Genomic DNA, 22073 nt, shown 5'->3' on the forward strand with positions numbered 1-22073 from the left:
TTTCCTCCTTAAGCTTTTACGACTACAAGTTTCAAAAGTTTTCCTCTTTTCTCTGAAATTCTGTGTCGAGTCAAACTAATTCATCTAAATTGAAACGGAGATAATCATTGCTACTAGTGACCCAAACAAAAGTAGGGAAAAAAAGGAAAAATAGACACCGACACATGAGGAACCAAATTCATGTAGTATAGGTAATTATATTTCTGACTCATTGCCAATTAACGTAATCACACAATAATAAGCTTCATGTTATGTTCATTGTTGCTTTAGTATTTTCTTTCTTCTCTTATGAGAAAAATTAAAAATTCATTCGAGTATTTTTCCAACCTCGCTCCTCGGCTATTGTTGATTCGATTACCTTTTCTCGAGCTCTTTTCTACATCTTAACTTTTATTTTAAAAAAAAAAATAGAAAACAAAATGGCAAACAAACACATTTAGAGGATGAAGGGCAAAAAATCAAATGTTTCTTGGAGAAAATAGTGAGTGCTATACAACAAATTTTCCCCATACCGTTTCGTTTTATTCGAGTACCTTCAGTTTATTGTACATCTTTTTTAAATTGTTGATTTGAAAATGACACTCATTCATTCATTAATTTTGGAGAAACCCAAGATAGCGATATGCAAGAAACTAAAGCACAAAATGAGGCATATTCCTACTTGCATTCCTTGAAAAGTTATACTTATTTATTTTAAAGTATGAGTTTAAAAAAACAAAAACAAACAAATATATATATATATATATATATATATATATATATATATATATATATATATATGTCGACTTTTAAAAGTGATGTTCTTTTGTTCCTTATGATCATCTACTAATTAGCTGCCGTTTTTCAGATATATATATATATATATATATATATATATATATATATATATATATATGTCGACTTTTAAAAGTGATGTTCTTTTGTTCCTTATGATCATCTACTAATTAGCTGCCGTTTTTCAGATATATATATATATATATATATATATATATATATATATATATATATATATATATATGTCGACTTTTAAAAGTGATGTTCTTTTGTTCCTTATGATCATCTACTAATTAGCTGCCGTTTTTCAGCATTAACTGACGCAAAGGACTATCCTTTTAGCATTTTCTTTTAGCCGACATGAACATGATAAAAATTTACTCACATTCCATGTTTATATCAAATTTTATTTATTTATTAAAATTAAGTGATAAGTTGAGGTGCAAATGTATATTAGTAGTAATTAACAATTGATTAATAGTAACGGTATAAGTGAAGATGCACACCAAGTATTACTAGTAAGTTTTTGTTTTCCCATTAATAGTGTTGGAAGAAATTTTAATACTCTTGTCGTGCATTAAAAAAATGCTATGCTTTGGACATCCATTGTCAACTGTACCATATGCGAATGGACAAACAATGTTGCTTAACTTAAAGGATGAAAGCTAGTCTGCTTTATTCTACTTGCCCAAGAAACCTAAGTTAACGTTAATTTGTTCATAAGCTTTTGTACTTCACAATTAAGTCATTGTCCTTGATTCGGCAGGATTTGAGCGTTATGGGGTTCGAGTTCGAGATTCTACCATAGTCTATTTGATTTACAAGGGTCGACATTACATGTGTACTTCTTTTGTGGATTTTTTAACACACATACAAGATCCGGGCTAAAAATACAGTTCTTTTCTTTTCCAATATGTACAGGATCCAACTCATTCATACGACAGAAGTCTTAAAATTAACACATAATTGTATAAGATGAAATACCAGTTGCATAAAACTTTGGACTTGTAGATGAAACTAAAGATTTAAGTTCAATACTTTCTTCAGTATACTTTGCGCTTCAATGTCACATGGATTGAAAGTATAAAAGACGACTACATTCCAGCTTGTAAGAGACTTAGAATCTGAGTTGGGTACTCTTAGCTGGAACTTCTGTAATTATCACAATATGAAGACAGAAATGAGAATCCTTCATTTGAAGTGATCAACTTAGTAAACTTATCTATTCCAAACTAGGTGCCTCTTCAGTTGGATTTGACTCGAATACATCCGAGTTAGAAGCCTCTGGTTCTTCAAGAAGTTCTCGTGATTGAATTGCTTCCTTGTACACAGGAGTAGCCTTGAAATCTGTTGCTCCATCGTTATATGTGGCCACAGCAATACCACATGCAATTAGCTGCCAAGAAAAGATGCCAAATTCAAACTGGTAAGAATCCTCTCAAAGGAAATTTAGAAGACCACACATTAAAGAAAATGAAAGGATGCACAAGTAGAACACAAATATAAGTTCTCTTTACACACAATGGCTTTTGTTATCCACTGCGTGCTCCTTCACCTAACGGAATACAGACTTGCGAGTTTTTGCCAGACAGATGAAAATAACTAGGAAACCTGCTACTACAATTTTCTCTTTGACTTGTTTTCCAGGGGGATGTGTGGGGCATTTGCAATTTAGAGTTAGGAAGGATATAATTAGAACGTCTCAGGATACTTCTAAAAGACTATCAAAATGTACACATTGTAATGCCATAATATGGTCATGAACCCAAGTGAGACACCCTAACAACTAAAATAGAGATATATGGTTGGTTCCCGTACCATCAACATATAATATATTCATCTAGTAATAGCTTGAACGATGTTCATTGATGGTTTTTAACGGGCAGAAATACAACATCAGTTCTGATAAATCAAGGTCACAACTCTCATAAATTAGCGGGAAGGATGTTTTGCAGAACCTTTGTTGAAAAATTCCACCCCAATAATACTCCTATCTATGGAAACAATAGGAGCACTTTGCATTCTCACCAACCCTTTTGTCCCAGCAATTTCATAATTAGCTCAACTTTCTCAGTTAGGATTCATCGATGATCATTCCTTTTCCTTACTAACAACACCTAAAATTGAAGAATAAGATCACTTAATGAACATTTGCCCAATCCAGCTCCAATCCTAATATTCTCCTCCTCTTTGAGCACATTAATGGCATTCAACGACAGTACTGTTTTATGGTCCCTAAGGAAGCAATTTCTGTCACATATAGTCCTTAGTTAGAGATCCGACCCAAGACACTTAACGTATCATCTAAACGTGGGGTGATTGCTGAATGCTTTCCCTAATAGTAAAAAGTTTTCTCAAGACATAACATACTGCAAAAGGAGAGTTGTAGTTCCATTTTCCCATTTCCCTGGTTATGATAGGCAAAATTTACCTTCTATCATTTTCTTTCATCCGTATAAATCAATTATATTAGACTAGTAGCACCAAAGATTCAAGAAAATAAGCATGTTACACATTATGGCAAACAGGCATGGGCATTGTCTAGATGAGATTCTAATATCAAACTCCATCCTAATATCTAAATATTAATTGACATGGCTCATCATTTTGCTTCTCTTCCTTTGACAGCGGAGAAACAACTGTTGCTGGTAACCCAAACTAGTCAAAAATAGCCCCAAAAACAAACAACAGATTTATTTTATAACTTTCATAAAAGCAGCAAGTCGCTATGGTTACCACACAATCTAATTAAAATAAACCAATAAAGCTGGATAAACTAACTAGGCAATCAAGATAAAAATAGTGGTGGCTTCACCTGGTCAATGTAATTTTTCAGCTTTCACTAACTCCCCCCTTTCATGTCATGAACTCGGCTACTTATACACAACTAATAAAGTTGTTCCTTTTCTTGATTTAGCGTGTTACGAAGAATTCACACCAACTAATAAAGTTGTTCCGTTCCATGTCACACGCATTCAACACAAATAAATCAAGACTCATGAATGATTTAGCTAACGCAGTTTCATTTTTTCCTTAAACTTTGGTGTCGAGTCGAACTATGTCAAACAAATTAAAACAGAGAGAGTCGTAATTAGTAGTAAATATAATAGGATAAATCAGCAAAAGGATTGAGGATGTACCGAAAAGAGAACGCCAAAAGCCCACATATACTGAACAAAGAATCCAAAACCATCCCATTGAGGACCTTCCCAAAAGTCAGTCTCTAGTCCAGGAAGCTGTGGCATCACAAACCCATCATCCATGGCCGCAGTTGCACCCCCATCTTCACTACCAATAGCAATATTAACCTTGACAAAATCTTCATCTTCTTTTACTGGTTCTTTCGTTGAAATTGAACTTCTCTTGTTTTTCCCTGAAGTGAACTTCTTTGCAGCTAACACAGTGAATTGACTACTTCTTCTCCCCTGAGACCAAGATGTTGTTGAAGAAGAAGATGGAAGTAAGAATGGACGGCGAAAAGGGAGTTGGGTGTACGGTATTTTTGTCGAGCTGTTGCAGAGAATTCGGTCTCCTGTGAGAGCCATTGTTGTGGCTGATAACAAGTGTGTGGACGAGACAGAGATGATAAACTACTACTTTTCGATCCCAAATGCAAACCGGTTCATTTTCCGTTAAGATCCGGTTCGGATATGAGATTTTTTCCTCCCATAAAAAAATCATTAAAGAAGACAGACGTAGCTTATTAGCCACTGGTTCCTATTTTTCACATGAAATATAAGTAAAAATTAATATTTCATTCGTTTTAATTTATATGGACTTATTTCGCCCGATAGAATAAATTTAAATAAATTAAAACGGAGGGAGTATTCAATATTAACGGATATTATATTTTGAATTAATAATTTAAATAATATAATAAATTTAATATTAAGAAATAAGAACTTTAAAGAATAAATCACAATTTTAAATTCATCAAGAACATAGATTAGTATGTAAAACATTAGAATTAAATTTTAACAATAGAATATTTTAATTCCATAATTTTAAAAAATACAAAAAGCTAAAAAGGATTCGATTTATTTAGTAATGAACAAAACAAATAGGATTGATTATGTATCATAATTTCATCACTACATCCAAGATTTTTTTGTAAATATATTGATAAGATAGCTTAGTATCCAAACATAAATAATTATAATCCTTCTTGTGTACATAAGAAATTGGGTGGGTATAAAATAACAAAAAGGGTTTCCTCGATCATAAAATAAAAAAGAAAAAGAAAAAATAGACAGGAACAGTTTGATTCTTTAAACAAGCAGGTTTGGCTTTAAGAAAATTTAAAAGTTAAGCAGATCAAGTTTAAATTATAGATCAGCCTTATGTTAATAAATTTAATATTTATGCCAAAATAGTTTTTGAATAAATTCAATATCTACAACAGTCAAAGATATTTTCTGAATAACTATTGATAAATCTAATATTTATATTAGTTAAGAACACTTTAATTAATTTATCACTTATATATTGCTGTAAGCATTTAAATTTTGTCGGATTTAAATTCATAAAATAATTTGGATCATATTAAATTCAAGACATTAGTGCAAACAAATATTGTGGCTAATACAATTGGATTATTTATGTAACGATCCGATCGGTCGTTTTGAGCTCTAGCACGTCATTCAACGGTTTGAGACCCTGAGAAGTTTCACTTGAGGTATTATGACTTGTATGCGTGGTCGGAATTTAATTTCGAGAAGTTCGAAGTTGATTTAGAAAGAAAATTCTAATTTCGGAAGCTTTAAGTTGGAGGAATTGACTAAAGGGTGATTTTGGAGTAAACGACCTCGGAATCGGGATTTGAAGATTCCAACAGGTTCATATGATAATTTTGGACTTGGACGTATGTCCGAATCGGGTTTTGGATGATCCGGGAACGTTTCAGCGCCTATTGTGGAAGTTAGCATTTTGGAAGGATTTCATAAATTTGGGTTGGACTGCATTTCAATGCTATCGATGTCCGTTTGGGATTTCTGAGTTGGGGAATAGCTCCGTATGGTGATTCTGGTATTGGGAGCGCGCCCCGATGTGAATTTGGAGGTCTGTAGATCATTTCGGGGTCATTTAGCGAAAGTTAGAACTTTGAACGTTTTTGAGAAGTTTGACCGGAAGTGGACTTTTTAATTTCGGGGTCAGATTCCGATTTCGGGAGTTGGAATAGGTCCGTAATGTCAACTATGACTTGTGCGCAAAATTTGAGGTCAATCGGACGTGATTTGATAAGTTTCGGCATCGATTGTAGAAGTTGAAGTTTCAAAGTTCACTAAACTTGAATTAGGGTGCGATTCATGAATTCGACGTTGTTTGATGTGATTTAAGGCCTCGAGCAAGTTCGTGTTATGTTTTTAGACTTGTGTGGGTGTTTGGTTTGGAGCCCCGGGGGCTCGGGTGAGTTTCGGAGTAGCTTCGGAGTGTTTTGTAAAGAAGTTGGATTGCTGGTTCTGGTATGATCGCATTTGCGATGTAATGGTCGCAAATGCGAACATCGCATTTGCGAGGTGGGGTTTGCATTTGCGAAGGGTGGGAATTTTCTGAGGGGTTCACATTTGCGAACAATTTGTCGCTTTTACGGATCTGTCCCCTTCGCATTTGCGAAGATCTTGGTCGGAAATGCGACCTGGGCAGGGGCAGCTTGGCTTCGCATTTGCGATGCATTTGTCGCAAATGCGACCATAGCATTTGCGAGATGCGACATCTGCGATTAGAGCCAAGGGCTTTTTATTCCGAGACTTAGCCCATTTCCCTTATTTCCCACTTGGACTTGGGCGATTTTTGAGAGCATTTTGAGAGGGGGTTCCATCATCATCAAGAGGTAAGTGATTTCTTCTAGTTGTGAGTTAAATACAAGGTTTATATATGGATTTAAACATGGAAACTACTAGAAATTTGAGATTTTGAAGAAAACCCTAGAAATTAGTATTCTTGGATTTTGATCACGAATTTGGGCATGAAATTGAGAATAACTTATATATTTGAGTTCGTAGTGCTATGGGTAGCGTTTGTCTTCGAATATTTTCGGAATCCGGGCACGTGGGCCCGGGGGTTGCTTTATCGATTTTTCGAGCGGAGTTGGAAATTGTTATAAATTGATTAATTATGAGTATTAGAGTACATTTTGATTGGGTTGCATCTTAATTGACTAGTTTGGAGCGACGAGCATCGATTTGAGGTGTTAGAGAGGCTTTGGAGCCGGTTATGGAATTTCGGAGCAAGGTATGTCTCCTATCTAACTCCGTGAGGGGGAAATTACCCCTAGGTGTTGTATATTGATGTGTGCTACTTGTTGTGGGGGGCTACGTACGCGCGAGGTGACGAGAGCCCGTACGTAGCTACATTCATGTTATTGTTCGGGTAGACTTAGGTTCATATAATGCTATAGCTGTACTATTTGATCAGTCTCTTGCCTATTAAATTCCTCTGTTTTACATTACTACTTGAGACTAGACTTGCTATTATGGAGACTACACGAGTTTATGACTAGTCACCGAATAATTTTACTCCTCTTACGATATGTTTCCGTGGTATATATGTTTCATTGAAAGGTTTTTGTTACAAAAATTATAGCTCACACGTTTATTCGTGAGTGGGGTCAAGGACCCGTCAAAGCTTCTTATTCTAATGGGATCGGGCCGTTCGCCTTGGCAGGAATTTGTATTTCACTTCTTATGGGATCGGGCCGTTCGCCTCGGCAGGAATTTGTATTTCACTTCTTATGGGATCGGGCCGTTCGCCTCGGCAGGAATTTGTATTTCACTCTTATGGGATCAGGCCGTTCGCCTTGGCGGGTTAATTGATTTATCATATGGTTCGGGCCGTTCGACCCTCGACAGTGCACAGTTTTATTATTATGTTGGATCGGGCCGTACGCCTCGGTATTTCCTATATCACATTCCCATGGAATCGTGCGTAAAACCTTAGCAAGAAGCTAGTGTATCTGTAAATCTGGATTTGAATTATGGTAGCAACTTGATGAGTTTCACTATACCTATATATATGCTCCGGTTAAGGAGGAAATTTCTAATGAAGAGTTTGAGTTCCTCGTAAAGAGAGGGGATTTGTACCACGTGATCTATATTTGTCTATTTCACTTACTTACTCTGCCTCATATTTGCTACCTCTTTACTGTACCTTATGTTGTTAGACCACTAGTGAGTATCGATGTCGACCCCTCGTCACTACTTCTCTGGGGTTAGGCTAGATACTTACTGGGTACACGTTGCTTACGTAATCGTGCTACACTTACTGTACATTTTTGTGCAGGTACATATATGACTAGTGGCCTTATGATGAGCATAGGCGTGTATGCATACAGGGACTTACGTGAACTGCATTCCACATTACGACCCGCAGCCGGCAGAGTCTCCTTCAGAGTATTTATATTTCTCCTGTCCAAATTTGCATTCCGAACAGATGCTGTATTTTATTTTACATTCCTAGTTGATGCTCATGCACTTGTGACACCGGGTTTTGGGGTGACTATGAGTTATTTTGTATTGAAATTTATTAAAAATATTATCATTTACTCTGTAAACTTCATCTTCTACTGTTTAATAGAAGGAAAAATATGATTTCAAAATATTAAAACAAGAACCAAATTAAGTATTTAGTGTTGGCTTGCCTGACAGCGGTGTCCGGCGCCATCACGACCTTTAATGGATTTTGGGTCGTGACAACTTATTGGAATCTTAATACATTGGGCTAGTCCATTTAATTGGACTCCAAAAGACGAGCCCATCTTAGTAGCCCAATGTCCAAGTGGTTAGTAGCCCGTCTTAAGCCCAAGCTCATGCCACGTGTCAAGTGATGTGGCAATCCAAGCCAAATAAATAAACCAATGAAATCATGCCATGTGTCAAGAAAGGATGGCATACCAAGCCAAATCAACAACCAATAGAGTTGTGCCAAGTGTCTAGATGGTATTGGTCAGTTCAAACGGACCAATCAAATCGCAGAACCACACCACTCCCTACAACTATAAATAGAGGTCTTCATAAAGCTAGAAGACACCAGAAGTGATAACAAGAAGCAAGCAGAGAGCTTGTGATCAAACACCGTAGATTTCTCTACAAGCTACAAGTTCACGCACTCAAGCTACAAGTTCAAGTTCAAGTTCAAGTTCAAGATCAAGAACGAAGCCAAATCAAATACCAAGGCGTTCAAGATCAAATTACTTGTTCGTGATCGAAGCCAAATTCAAGCTCAAGAAAGAGATTCAAGACCAAGCTTTACAAGCCCCTGAATCAAAATTAAAATCAAGCTTATCAAGATAATTTGAATTCTTGAAGAATCATAGGAATACCATAGAGATTGTAACACTCATTATTTGCTGAAATCAAATACTACATTTGTTGCACAATTTTCCAGTCTTCATTATTTATTTTTCTTGACGCGAAAATTTGTTGTTACAAATTTCTGGCACGCCCAGTGGGACAATCTCTACCTCTCTCACCTCTTCAATTATCAAATTTCAAGAACACAGAAATGGCTCCTAAGAAAATCAACTTCAAACTTACTACTGCTAAGGCTACGGATTCCAAGTTTTCATCTGATGTGGAAAACTTGCTGGATGCTACTATGGAATGCATAGGACATATCACTAGGAACAAGGCAAACTTGCTGGGACAACAAGCATTTCAAATGCCGTCTGCATCAGTTCCTATCTTTGATTTTCGATCCTCAAAGGGGGCAAGATCATTTCCAACTGAATTGGAAGAAGGAGCGAACATTGCTGAAATCGTTGAGAAGACATTGGCTCTACTTAACCCATCTAGATCTAAGAATCTCATCACACAGGATGATGATGATGTCTTGATCACTGGATCTGCTCCAAGCACTCCACGTCAGTTGTTCCACTCAAAGTATAGTGTAAGAGAAAATCAACGCTTTGCTCCACCATCCACGACAGTTATCCAAGCAATGGTAACTAACACTTCAACTGTTGAAGAACAGCTCGCAAATTTAACAAAGGCAATTGAGGGGTTGACGAAGCATATGCAAGATCAAGATAATCAAATTGTCAAGCTGACAAATAGAGTTGAAAGCATGATCGAGGGAGATTCAAGTCATGCACCTAGAAAGCTGTCACGACCCAAAATTCCACCATAGGCGTCGTGATGGCACTTAGTCTCTAAGACTAAGTAAGTCGATTTCCATTACATTTCGAAGCCATTTTTAAAAAAAATATATAATTTAGTACAACCTCCCAAGACTGGTAGTACTGAGTCACGAACTCTAATTGAATATATGAAATGATCTCAAGGATCGAATACTCAATACTGTTTGATTAATAATTAACAATACAATAAAATGCAAAGACTTCAAGGGACTGCGACGACCTTGAATCCTTGCGATCACACTTTAACTATGTCTGAGTCCAATAGCTCCAATACCTAGCTCTGCACAAAAATGTGTAGAAGTATAGTATGAGTATACCACGGTCGGTACCCAGTAAGTATCAAGACTAACCTCAGTGGAGTAGAGGCGAGGTACAGTCAAGACACTCACTAGTCTAATTACATGTGCAATATAGTATATAAAATAATAGAAAACAAATAATAGTAAGGGCAACACAAATCAACCAGTGATATGCCCGGCATGGCAACAAGAACATTATTATTATTACTCAATAGATAATAAATACAAGTACACCCAATTAAATCAAGTTCTTCAAATAAATATCTTTCACATATAATTCTTCCAAATAACTCTCTTTTAAATATAATTTCCTCAAATAAATATCCTTCAAATATAATTCTTTTAATAAATCTTTTTCAAATATAATTTTCTCAATAAATATCTTTCACATACAATTCCTTCAAATATTACTTTTTGAATAAAAATCCTTCCAAATAAATAATTTGAATATAATTCTTTCAATTAAAAGTCACCATGTGACACCTCATTTCAAAATCATAAAAATACGGGTTTCAGCCCTTTTCATATTTTTACGGTACTTCGTGCCCATAATTAAATCATCATATTTTCTTGGTACCTCGTACCCATTTTTCATATCATATCTGCACGGGCAGTTCACGTGCCAATAATAAAACCATCATATTTTCCACGGCACTTCGTGTCACGACCCAACTGGAGGGTCATGACTAGCACCCAGGCCATACTTGCCGAGCACCAACGTACATTTTATCTAACCTTCCTTATTATCTTTAAGGGCCGACAAGATCAATATAAATGGTAGACATGGATCATGAACATCCAACAATGAAAGATAATGTCATGAACATACATAACATGGGACGACAAGACTGTCAAGAAACTATATATAAGGTACGAGCTACCATGAGTCGACACCTGTCTATGAGCCACTAAAGGAACATAAGTTCTACAACATTGCCGGAACAGGGCCCCGACATACCCATAATGTCTATAACAAAAATGCATACCAAGACCACGGCAAGTCCGGAGAAGGGATCTCGCCAATAACCGCTGAACTGGACAGCCTACTGTGGTGGGGGAGCTGCGTCTACCCGTTTATCAGGACCTGCAGCACGACATGCAGTGTCCACAAATAAAAGGGACGTCAGTACGAATAAAGTACTGAGTATGTAAGGCAGGAAAGCATAAGTAAGAACAGTAATGTAAACAGGGATAGGGAATATACAACCTGTGACATCTGGGTACCTCTGAGGGCTACTGATATGAAACACATGATACATACATATATATATATATACATAAACTTTTAAAACATATGCCTTTGTGGGCATCACCATCATCATATCGTACCCGGCCATAATAGGCTCGGTAAAACGTACCCGGCCATCATAGGGCTCGGTAGAATCATACCCGGCCACGTGGAGCTCGGTAAAACCCAACTGATCAGTGGTTGCACAATAGGTGCCATACCCGGCTGACTATAGCGCGGCTCGGTAGAGTAAAATAGATACATATATATGATGCATGCTGGACTCATTGGAATCACATTTTGAACCTTTCGGAGTGACGTAAGGTCGGTATCCTTCGTACACGTTATTAGGATTAACTCTTCATCGAGAATCTTATAAGAATCAGGAACTACCAACAACATTGATAATATAAGAATAAGAGAAGTAACATCAATATCAATCGTTTCATAAGAAGGGCAGCAATGTAAGTACTGATAGCTTCTAAGAGTAGAGTATCTTTGGGAGCTCGTTCATTACATTATGTACAATCAGAGTCGTGCAAAAGAATGAAGGGGATAGCCTCACATACCTTGTATATACTGCCCAACCTCAAGCTATACAAATGTCACGACTCCTTAGTCTACAATAAGAGAAATGACACTATCATTATCGTTTAAGCGTCGTAACTATTATGTATCGACCACAACCTATTTTACGATGAAACGGACAGCACCTCCCCTATTTATATGACTTCCCACAAGTCAATACAATCACCAAACAGCCCAAACAACATCATTAATAATCATATTGAGCCTCCAAAACAGTCCACCAACCAACAACATTACTACCAAGCCTTTCGATATATATTTCACAAGTTCTAGCTTCAACGACTTAGCTGCAACTTGGATAATCTTAAATATATATAGAGTAAGAGGTTCCTTACCTTTAAACAGAAAGAACAACTCCAATTTGACCTTAATTTTCTACGAAATATCCCTTCAATTCTGCCACAAGAACAAGGAAGCGAAACTAGCAATTAATTCGGGTTTTTCGGCACTAGAATTACTTTAGAAGACTTGAAATCACCTAGGGTTGATATTAAAAACTTGAAGGTGTATTTAAAGGACATAAAACACTTAAAACAACCTCCCACACGAGCTGGAACAACACAAAAATCAGCAACAACAAGAAGAACAAGAAACTTACTAGCGCCACGGGATTCCCGACATTTGATTTGTGTTGTTTGCCCTTTGTTTGGGTCTTGGATCATGAGAGAACCTTGAGAGAGTATTTTTAGGGTTCTAAGGTCTGAATATACTGAAAAATAATGACTTAAAATGGGGTTGAGGTATCTTATATATATCCATATTTCTTAAACCGCCTATGTGGGCCCCATAGAGAGCTGCTTGGCGCACTCTCACGAAAACGCGAATATCTCTCTATTCCGAGATCGTATCGAGAAACGGTTTAATGCGTTGGAAACTAGACTCATAGATCTTCAATTTGATAGGTAGATCACCCCATAATTCCAAGTATATTGGGAGAACAATGTAGTAACATTTGACCTAAAGTTTAAGTAAAATTATAAACGTAAGTTGCGACAACTTTTATCGACTTTGTTTCATAACTCGCTTGACTTCAAGACTTATGATACGGATATTATATGATTCAAATACATTAAAACATGACCTCTTGGGACAATTAATCACCTCTAGTGTTACCCGAAAATACAGGTTACAACATCCTTGATTCGTTTAACTTCTAATACTTGTTTACCACTCTTATACACCCTTGTATCGTTTAAGACCAATAGGATTAACTTCTTATCATCTCAAAGATAATCTCTTCTTGGATTTACGTCGACTAACTTACGGCATGATCTAAGGTACGCGAATTTGGGTTGTAACACCCTCTCCCCCTTAGGAACATTCGTCCTCGAATGTAAGGGTTTATGGGGTGTCTAACTCATCGTGGATTCCGACGGAAATTTCCGGCTGAGCTTCCCCTATAAAATGGACACTAGCCAAACTTGCAAGCAGTTAAACCCAACCTATGGCCTTACAAGACTATACAAAGCATTATGGATATGTACATTATCTGCATATCACCATTTTGTATTAAAAAAAGTATTCACAAGCTATTGCTTACCTCATAGAGCCGTTCCACCTTATAATGCGTCCTTCTTTCCCTCGGCATCCTCGTTATCTTCACTCTGGAATAGGTAAGGGTATTTAGACTTCATCTCCTCTTCTGCTTCCCATGTCATTTCTTCTATATTCTTGTTCCTCCATAATACTTTCACGGAAGCTACATCCTTTGTTCTCAACTTGCGGACTTGTCGATCTAATATAGCCACTGGCACTTCATCATATGATAGATCCTCTGTAACTTGTACATCTTTGATAGGGACGACCCGAGAAGGGTCTCCAATACATTTCCTCAACATAGATACATGGAATACCGGGTGTACAAATTCCAATTCGGATGGCAATTCTAACTCATAAGCAACCTGTCCAATTCGTCGAAGAATTTTGTACGGCCCAATATACCGCGGACTCAACTTACCCTTCTTCCCAAAACGCATAACACCCTTCATCGGCGAGATCTTCAGGAAAACCCAATCACCAACCTCAAATTCCAGATCACGATATCGAACATCGAAATAAGACTTTTGTCTGCTTTATGCCGTCCTCAGTCGCTCTTGTATCACTTTCACCTTCTCAATGGCTTGGTGAATCAAATCTTGCCCATATAATTCTGTCTCACCGACTTCGAACCATCCAACTGGTGATCTACATCTCCTCACGTACAGTGCCTCATACGGGGCCATTTTAATACTGGAATGATAGCTATTATTGTAGGCGAATTCTATAAGTGCCAGATGGTCATCCCAATTCCCCTTGAAATCTAGAACATATGCTCGTAGCATATCTTCAAGCGTCTGAATGGTACGTTCAGCCTGTCCGTCAGTCTGCGGATGGAATGCAGTGCTGAGATTTACTTGTGTGCCTAAACCCTTCTGAAAAGACCTCCAAAAGTTAGCCGTAAATTGAGCTCCTCGGTCTGATATAATAGATACCGGCACACCATGAAGCCTAACAATCTCCTTGATATACAACTTCGCATAATCTTCAGCCGTGTAAGTTGTCTTAACTGGCAGAAAATGGGCAGATTTTGTAAGTCGATCAACTATCACCCAGATGGAGTCAAACTTATGATAAGAGTGAGGTAATCCAATAATGAAGTCCATATTAATCACCTCCCATTTCCAGGTCGGAATCTCTATATTCTGAATCAATCCACTAGGTTTCTGATGCTCGATCTTTACTTGTTGACAATTAGGACACTAGGCTACAAATTCTGCAATAGACTTCTTCATGTTATCCCACCAATACTGCTCCTTAACGTCATGATACATCTTTGTCGAGCCAGGATGGATAGAATATCGGGACTGGTGAATCTCAATCATAATCTTCTCTCGCAACCCTGCCACACTAGGTACACATAATCGGACCTGGTATCTCAGTGTCCCATCTCCTCCGATCTTGAAAGCTGTAATCTTACACTGCTGGATTCCCTCTCTCAATCTTACTAAGGTAGGATCTTCATATTGCCGTGCTTTTACCTCGGCTACCAAAGATGATTCTGCTGTATTCTGTACAGTAACACCTCCGTCATCAGAGTCCAACAATCTGATTCTCATATTGGCCAGCTGGTGAAGCTCTTTGGTCAACCCTTGTCTACCTGCCTCAATATGTATTAAGCTTCCCATTGACTTACGGCTGAGAGCGTCTGCCACAACATTAGCTTTACCGGGATGGTACAATATCTCGACATCGTAGTCTTTCAGTAATTCAAGCCACCTACGCTGCCTAAAATTCAATTCCTTCTGCTTGAAGATGTATTGTAAACTCTTGTGATCTGTGTAGATGTCAACATGGACGCCGTATAAGTAGTGCCGCCATATCTTCAAAGCATATATTACTGCAGCCAATTCCAAATCATGAGTCGGGTAATTCTTTTCATGCTTCTTCAATTGTCTTGATGCATAAGCAATCACCTTCCCACGTTGCATCAATGCGCACCCCAAACCTATACCTGAGGCATCACAATATACCACATAACCTTCTGTTCCTTCTGGGAGAGTGAGCACTGGCGCGGATGTCAATCGATTCTTTAGCTCCTGAAAACTATGTTCACAAGCATCAGACCACTGGAACTTGGTAGTTTTCTGTGTTAACTTAGTCAATGGTGTTGATATAGAGGAAAACCATTCTACAAACCGCCTATAATATCCTGCTAGCCCCAGGAAGCTGCGGACTTCTGACGGTGTTGTAGGTCTCGGCCAATTCTTTACTGCATCGATCTTCTGAGTGTCGACACTAATACCCTCATCAGATATCACATGGCCAAGGAATGCTACTGAGTTTTGCAAGAATTCACATTTAGAGAGCTTAGCTTATAACTTATGATCCTGAAGGGTCTGGGCATAAGCCTGAATACGGGAAATATCCATGACCTCTACCAAGGAGGCTGTTGTGCACTCATTTATCAGATGTGGTCCCAACCCGTTCACGAACAGGTGCACCCTATCACTCATCTCGGCCACCATATGGGGAGTATACCTTGCTAAAGAATCAAACTGTATACTATACTCTCGTACACTCATATTACCATGTCGAAGGTTCAAGAACTTATCAGCTCTAGCTCGTCGTATCTCAGCTGGCAAGTAGTGACGAAGAAAGGCCTCAGAAAATTCCTTCCACACGACTGGAGGAGCATTTGGACCCCTAAATCTCTCCCAACTATCATACTATAAAATCGCTAAATCCCGTAACTGATAAGAAGCCAACTCTACTGCCTCCGTATCACTAGCATGCATAACCCACAATGTACAATGAACCTGATTAATAAATGTTTGCGGGTCCTCCTTGGGGTCTGATCCGGTAAACACTGGAGGGTCTAGATTAATAAAATCACGAACTCTCGCACTAACCGGTTTATCAGTAGCACCGGTATTCTGCCTCTGAGCCTGAGCAGCTACCAAGCTAGTCAACAACTGCACCGCACTGCGCATATCGTGGTCTGTAGTGCCAGACGGAGGAACTGGATGTACTGGGTGCCTCCTAATATCCTCTGGAGGAGACAGAGAGGTATGAGACAGCATCTCACTCTGAGGCTCACTTTGGCCTGCTATGGATGGAGGCACCTGAATGTTACCCTCTCCCACAGCTGTATCAAGCCGTTTACTAATCGCTTGCTTCCTAGTCGAAGGCATCGCTAAAAGAAAACAAGGTGAATATTAGATATGAACACTTACGACTCAACTCTACGCACGATCTAGATTCAGGAAGAAGGTAACAACCCTAGATGTCACGTAGCCTCCTGATTATAAATGTGGCGCGCTACACATCCATAATCAAAACTCTACTAGACACGGCTCATAGACAACCCCTAGGACAGACTTGCTCTGATACCAAGTTTGTCACGACCCAACTGGAGGGTCATGACTAGCACCCGGGCCATACTTGCCGAGCACCAACGTACATTTTATCTAACCTTCCTTATTATCTTTAAGGGCCGACAAGATCAATATAAATGGTAGACATGGATCATGAACATCCAACAATGAAAGATAATGTCATGAACATACATAACATGGGACGACAAGACTGTCAAGAAACTATATATAAGGTACGAGCTACCATGAGTCGACACCTGTCTATAAGCCACTAAAGGAACATAAGTTCTACAACATTGCCGGAACAGGGCCCCGACATACCCATAATGTCTATAACAAAAATGCATACCAAGACCACGGCAAGTCCGGAGAAGGGATCTCGCCAATAACCGCTGAACTGGACAGCCTACTGTGGTGGGGGAGCTGCGTCTACCCATTTATCAGGACCTGCAGCACGACATGCAGTGTCCACAAATAAAAGGGACGTCAGTACGAATAAAGTACTGAGTATGTAAGGCAGGAAAGCATAAGTAAGAACAGTAATGTAAACAGGGATAGGGAATATACAACCTGTGACATCTGGGTACCTCTGAGGGCTACTGATATGAAACACATGATACATACATATATATATACATAAACTTTTAAAACATATGCCTTTGTGGGCATCACCATCATCATATCATACCCGGCCGTAATAGGCTCGGTAAAACGTACCCGGCCATCATAGGGCTCGGTAGAATCATACCCGGCCACGTGGAGCTCGGTAAAATCCAACTGATCAGTGGTTGCACAATAGGTGCCATACCCGGCCGACTATAGCGCGGCTCGGTAGAGTAAAATAGATACATATATATGATGCATGCTGGACTCATTGGAATCACATTTTGAACCTTTCGGAGTGACGTAAGGTCGGTATCCTTCGTACACGTTATTAGGATTAACTCTTCATCGAGAATCTTATAAGAATCAGGAACTACCAACAACATTGATAATATAAGAATAAGAGAAGTAACATCAATATCAATCGTTTCATAAGAAGGGCAGCAATGTAAGTACTGATAGCTTCTAAGAGTAGAGTATCTTTGGGAGCTCGTTCATTACATTATGTACAATCAGAGTCGTGCAAAAGAATGAAGGGGATAGCCTCACATACCTTGTATATACTGCCCAACCTCAAGCTATACAAATGTCACGACTCCTTAGTCTACAATAAGAGAAATGACACTATCATTATCGTTTAAGCGTCGTAACTATTATGTATCGACCACAACCTATTTTACGATAAAACAGACAGCACCTCCCCTATTTATATGACTTCCCACAAGTCAATACAATCACCAAACAGCCCAAACAACATCATTAATAATCATATTGAGCCTCCAAAATAGTCCACCAACCAACAACATTACTACCAAGCCTTTCGATATATATTTCACAAGTTCTAGCTTCAACGACTTAGCTGCAACTTGGATAATCTTAAATATATATAGAGTAAGAGGTTCCTTACCTTTAAACAGAAAGAAAAACTCCAATTTGACCTTAATTTTCCACGAAATATCCCTTCAATTCTGCCACAAGAACAAGGAAGCGAAACTAGCAATTAATTCGGGTTTTTCGGCACTAGAATTACTTTAGAAGACTTGAAATCACCTAGGGTTGATATTAAAAACTTGAAGGTGTATTTACAGGACATAAAACACTTAAAACAACCTCCCACACGAGCTGGAACAACACAAAAATCAGCAACAACAAGAAGAACAAGAAACTTACTAGCGCCACGGGATTCCCGACATTTGATTTGTGTTGTTTGCCCTTTGTTTGGGTCTTGGATCATGAGAGAACCTTGAGAGAGTATTTTTAGGGTTCTAAGGTCTGAATATACTGAAAAATAATGACTTAAAACGGGGTTGAGGTATCTTATATATATCCATATTTCTTAAACCGCCTATGTGGGCCCCATAGAGAGCTGCTTGGCGCACTCTCACGAAAACGCGAATATCTCTCTATTCCGAGATCGTATCGACAAACGGTTTAATGCGTTGGAAACTAGACTCATAGATATTCAATTTGATAGGTAGATCACCCCATAATTCCAAGTATATTGGGAGAAAAATGTAGTAACATTTGACCTAAAGTTTAAGTAAAATTATAAACGTAAGTTGCGACAACTTTTATCGACTTTGTTTCATAACTCGCTTGACTTCAAGACTTATGATACGGATATTATATGATTCAAATACATTAAAACATGACCTCTTGGGACAATTAATCACCTCTAGTGTTACCCGAAAATACAGGTTACAACATCCTTGATTCGTTTAACTTCTAATACTTGTTTACCACTCTTATACACCCTTGTATCGTTTAAGACCAATAGGATTAACTTCTTATCATCTCAAAGATAATCTCTTCTTGGATTTACGTCGACTAACTTACGGCGTGATCTAAGGTACGCAAATTTGGGTTGTAACACCCTCTCCTCCTTAGGAACATTCGTCCTCGAATGTAAGGGTTTATGGGGTGTCTAACTCATCGTGGATTCCGACGGAAATTTCCGGCTGAGCTTCCCCTATAAAATGGACACTAGCCAAACTTGCAAGCAGTTAAACCCAACCTATGGCCTTAGAAGACTATACAAAGCATTATGGATATGTACATTATCTGCATATCACCATTTTGTATTAAAAAAAAGTATTCACAAGCTATTGCTTACCTCATAGAGCCGTTCCACCTTATAATGTGTCCTTCTTTCCCTCGGCATCCTCGTTATCTTCACTCTGGAATAGGTAAGGGTATTTAGACTTCATCTCCTCTTCTGCTTCCCATGTCATTTCTTCTATATTCTTGTTCCTCCATAATACTTTCACGGAAGCTACATCCTTTGTTCTCAACTTGCGGACTTGTCGATCTAATATAGCCACTGGCACTTCATCATATGATAGATCCTCTGTAACTTGTACATCTTTGATAGGGACGACCCGAGAAGGGTCTCCAATACATTTCCTCAACATAGATACATGGAATACCGGGTGTACAAATTCCAATTCGGATGGCAATTCTAACTCATAAGCAACCTGTCCAATTCGTCGAAGAATTTTGTACGGCCCAATATACCGCGGACTCAACTTACCCTTCTTCCCAAAACGCATAACACCCTTCATCGGCGAGATCTTCAGGAAAACCCAATCACCAACCTCAAATTCCAGATCACGACGTCGAACATCGAAATAAGACTTTTGCCTGCTTTATGCCGTCCTTAGTCGCTCTTGTATCACTTTCACCTTCTCAATGGCTTGGTGAATCAAATCTTGCCCATATAATTCTGTCTCACCGACTTCGAACCATCCAACTGGTGATCTACATCTCCTCACGTACAGTGCCTCATACGGGGCCATTTTAATACTGGAATGATAGCTATTATTGTAGGCGAATTCTATAAGTGCCAGATGGTCATCCCAATTCCCCTTGAAATCTAGAACATATGCTCGTAGCATATCTTCAAGCGTCTGAATGGTACGTTCAGCCTGTCCGTCAGTCTGCGGATGGAATGCAGTGCTGAGATTTACTTGTGTGCCTAAACCCTTCTGAAAAGACCTCCAAAAGTTAGCCGTAAATTGAGCTCCTCGGTCTGATATAATAGATACCGGCACACCATGAAGCCTAACAATCTCCTTGATATACAACTTCGCATAATCTTCAGCCGTGTAAGTTGTCTTAACTAGCAGAAAATGGGCAGATTTTGTAAGTCGATCAACTATCACCCAGATGGAGTCAAACTTATGATAAGAGCGAGGTAATCCAATAATGAAGTCCATATTAATCACCTCCCATTTCCAGGTCGGAATCTCTATATTCTGAATCAATCCACTAGGTTTCTGATGCTCGATCTTTACTTGTTGACAATTAGGACACTAGGCTACAAATTCTGCAATAGACTTCTTCATGTTATCCCACCAATACTGCTCCTTAACGTCATGATACATCTTTGTCGAGCCAGGATGGATAGAATATCGGGACTGGTGAATCTCAATCATAATCTTCTCTCGCAACCCTGCCACACTAGGTACACATAATCGGCCCTGGTATCTCAGTGTCCCATCTCCTCCGATCTTGAAAGCTGTAATCTTACACTGCTGAATTCCTCTCTCAATCTTACTAAGGTAGGATCTTCATATTGCCGTGCTTTTACCTCGGCTACCAAAGATGATTCTGCTGTATTCTGTACAGTAACACCTCCGTCATCAGAGTCCAACAATCTGATTCTCATATTGGCCAGCTGGTGAAGCTCTTTGGTCAACCCTTGTCTACCTGCCTCAATATGTATTAAGCTTCCCATTGACTTACGGCTGAGAGCGTCTGCCATGACATTAGCTTTACCAGGATGGTACAATATCTCGACATCGTAGTCTTTCAGTAATTCAAGCCACCTACGCTGCCTAAAATTCAACTCCTTCTGCTTGAAGATGTATTGTAAACTCTTGTGATCTGTGTAGATGTCAACATGGACGCCGTATAAATAGTGCCGCCATATCTTCAAAGCATATATTACTGCAGCCAATTCCAAATCATGAGTCGGGTAATTCTTTTCATGCTTCTTCAATTGTCTTGATGCATAAGCAATCACCTTCCCACGTTGCATCAATGCGCACCCCAAACCTATACCTGAGGCATCACAATATACCACATAACCTTCTGTTCCTTCTGGGAGAGTGAGCACTGGCGCGGATGTCAATCGATTCTTTAGCTCCTGAAAACTATGTTCACAAGCATCAGACCACTGGAACTTGGTAGTTTTCTGTGTTAACTTAGTCAATGGTATTGATATAGAGGAAAACCCTTCTACAAACCGCCTATAATATCCTGCTAGCCCCAGGAAGCTGCGGACTTCTGACGGTGTTGTAGGTCTCGGCCAATTCTTTACTGCATCGATCTTCTGAGTGTCGACACTAATACCCTCATCAGATATCACATGGCCAAGGAATGCTACTGAGTTTTGCAAGAATTCACATTTAGAGAGCTTAGCTTATAACTTATGATCTTGAAGGGTCTGGGCATAAGCCTGAATACGGGAAATATCCATGCCCTCTACCAAGGAGGCTGTTGTGCACTCATTTATCAGATGTGGTCCCAACCCGTTCACGAACAGGTGCACCCTATCACTCATCTCGGCCACCATATGGGGAGTATACCTTGCT

At 38.8% G+C, this 22073-nt stretch overlaps 1 protein-coding gene across 1 annotated transcript; it reads right to left on the reverse strand.

Annotated features, from left to right (window-relative positions):
* Positions 1 to 1761: 1761 nt before the first annotated feature.
* On the reverse strand, positions 1762 to 4415 carry LOC107825854 (uncharacterized). The gene is made up of 2 exons (XM_016652766.2): positions 3915 to 4415; positions 1762 to 2170 (listed from the first exon to the last, which is right to left on the reverse strand). Exons 1-2 carry the CDS (start codon positions 4317 to 4319, stop codon positions 1997 to 1999), a joined length of 579 nt encoding a protein of 192 aa, XP_016508252.1. The 5' UTR covers positions 4320 to 4415; the 3' UTR covers positions 1762 to 1996.
* Positions 4416 to 22073: the final 17658 nt, after the last annotated feature.

This window comes from Nicotiana tabacum, chromosome 22 (assembly GCF_000715075.1).
Source record: "Nicotiana tabacum cultivar K326 chromosome 22, ASM71507v2, whole genome shotgun sequence".
In the NCBI taxonomy this organism is placed as follows: Eukaryota; Viridiplantae; Streptophyta; class Magnoliopsida; order Solanales; family Solanaceae; genus Nicotiana; species Nicotiana tabacum.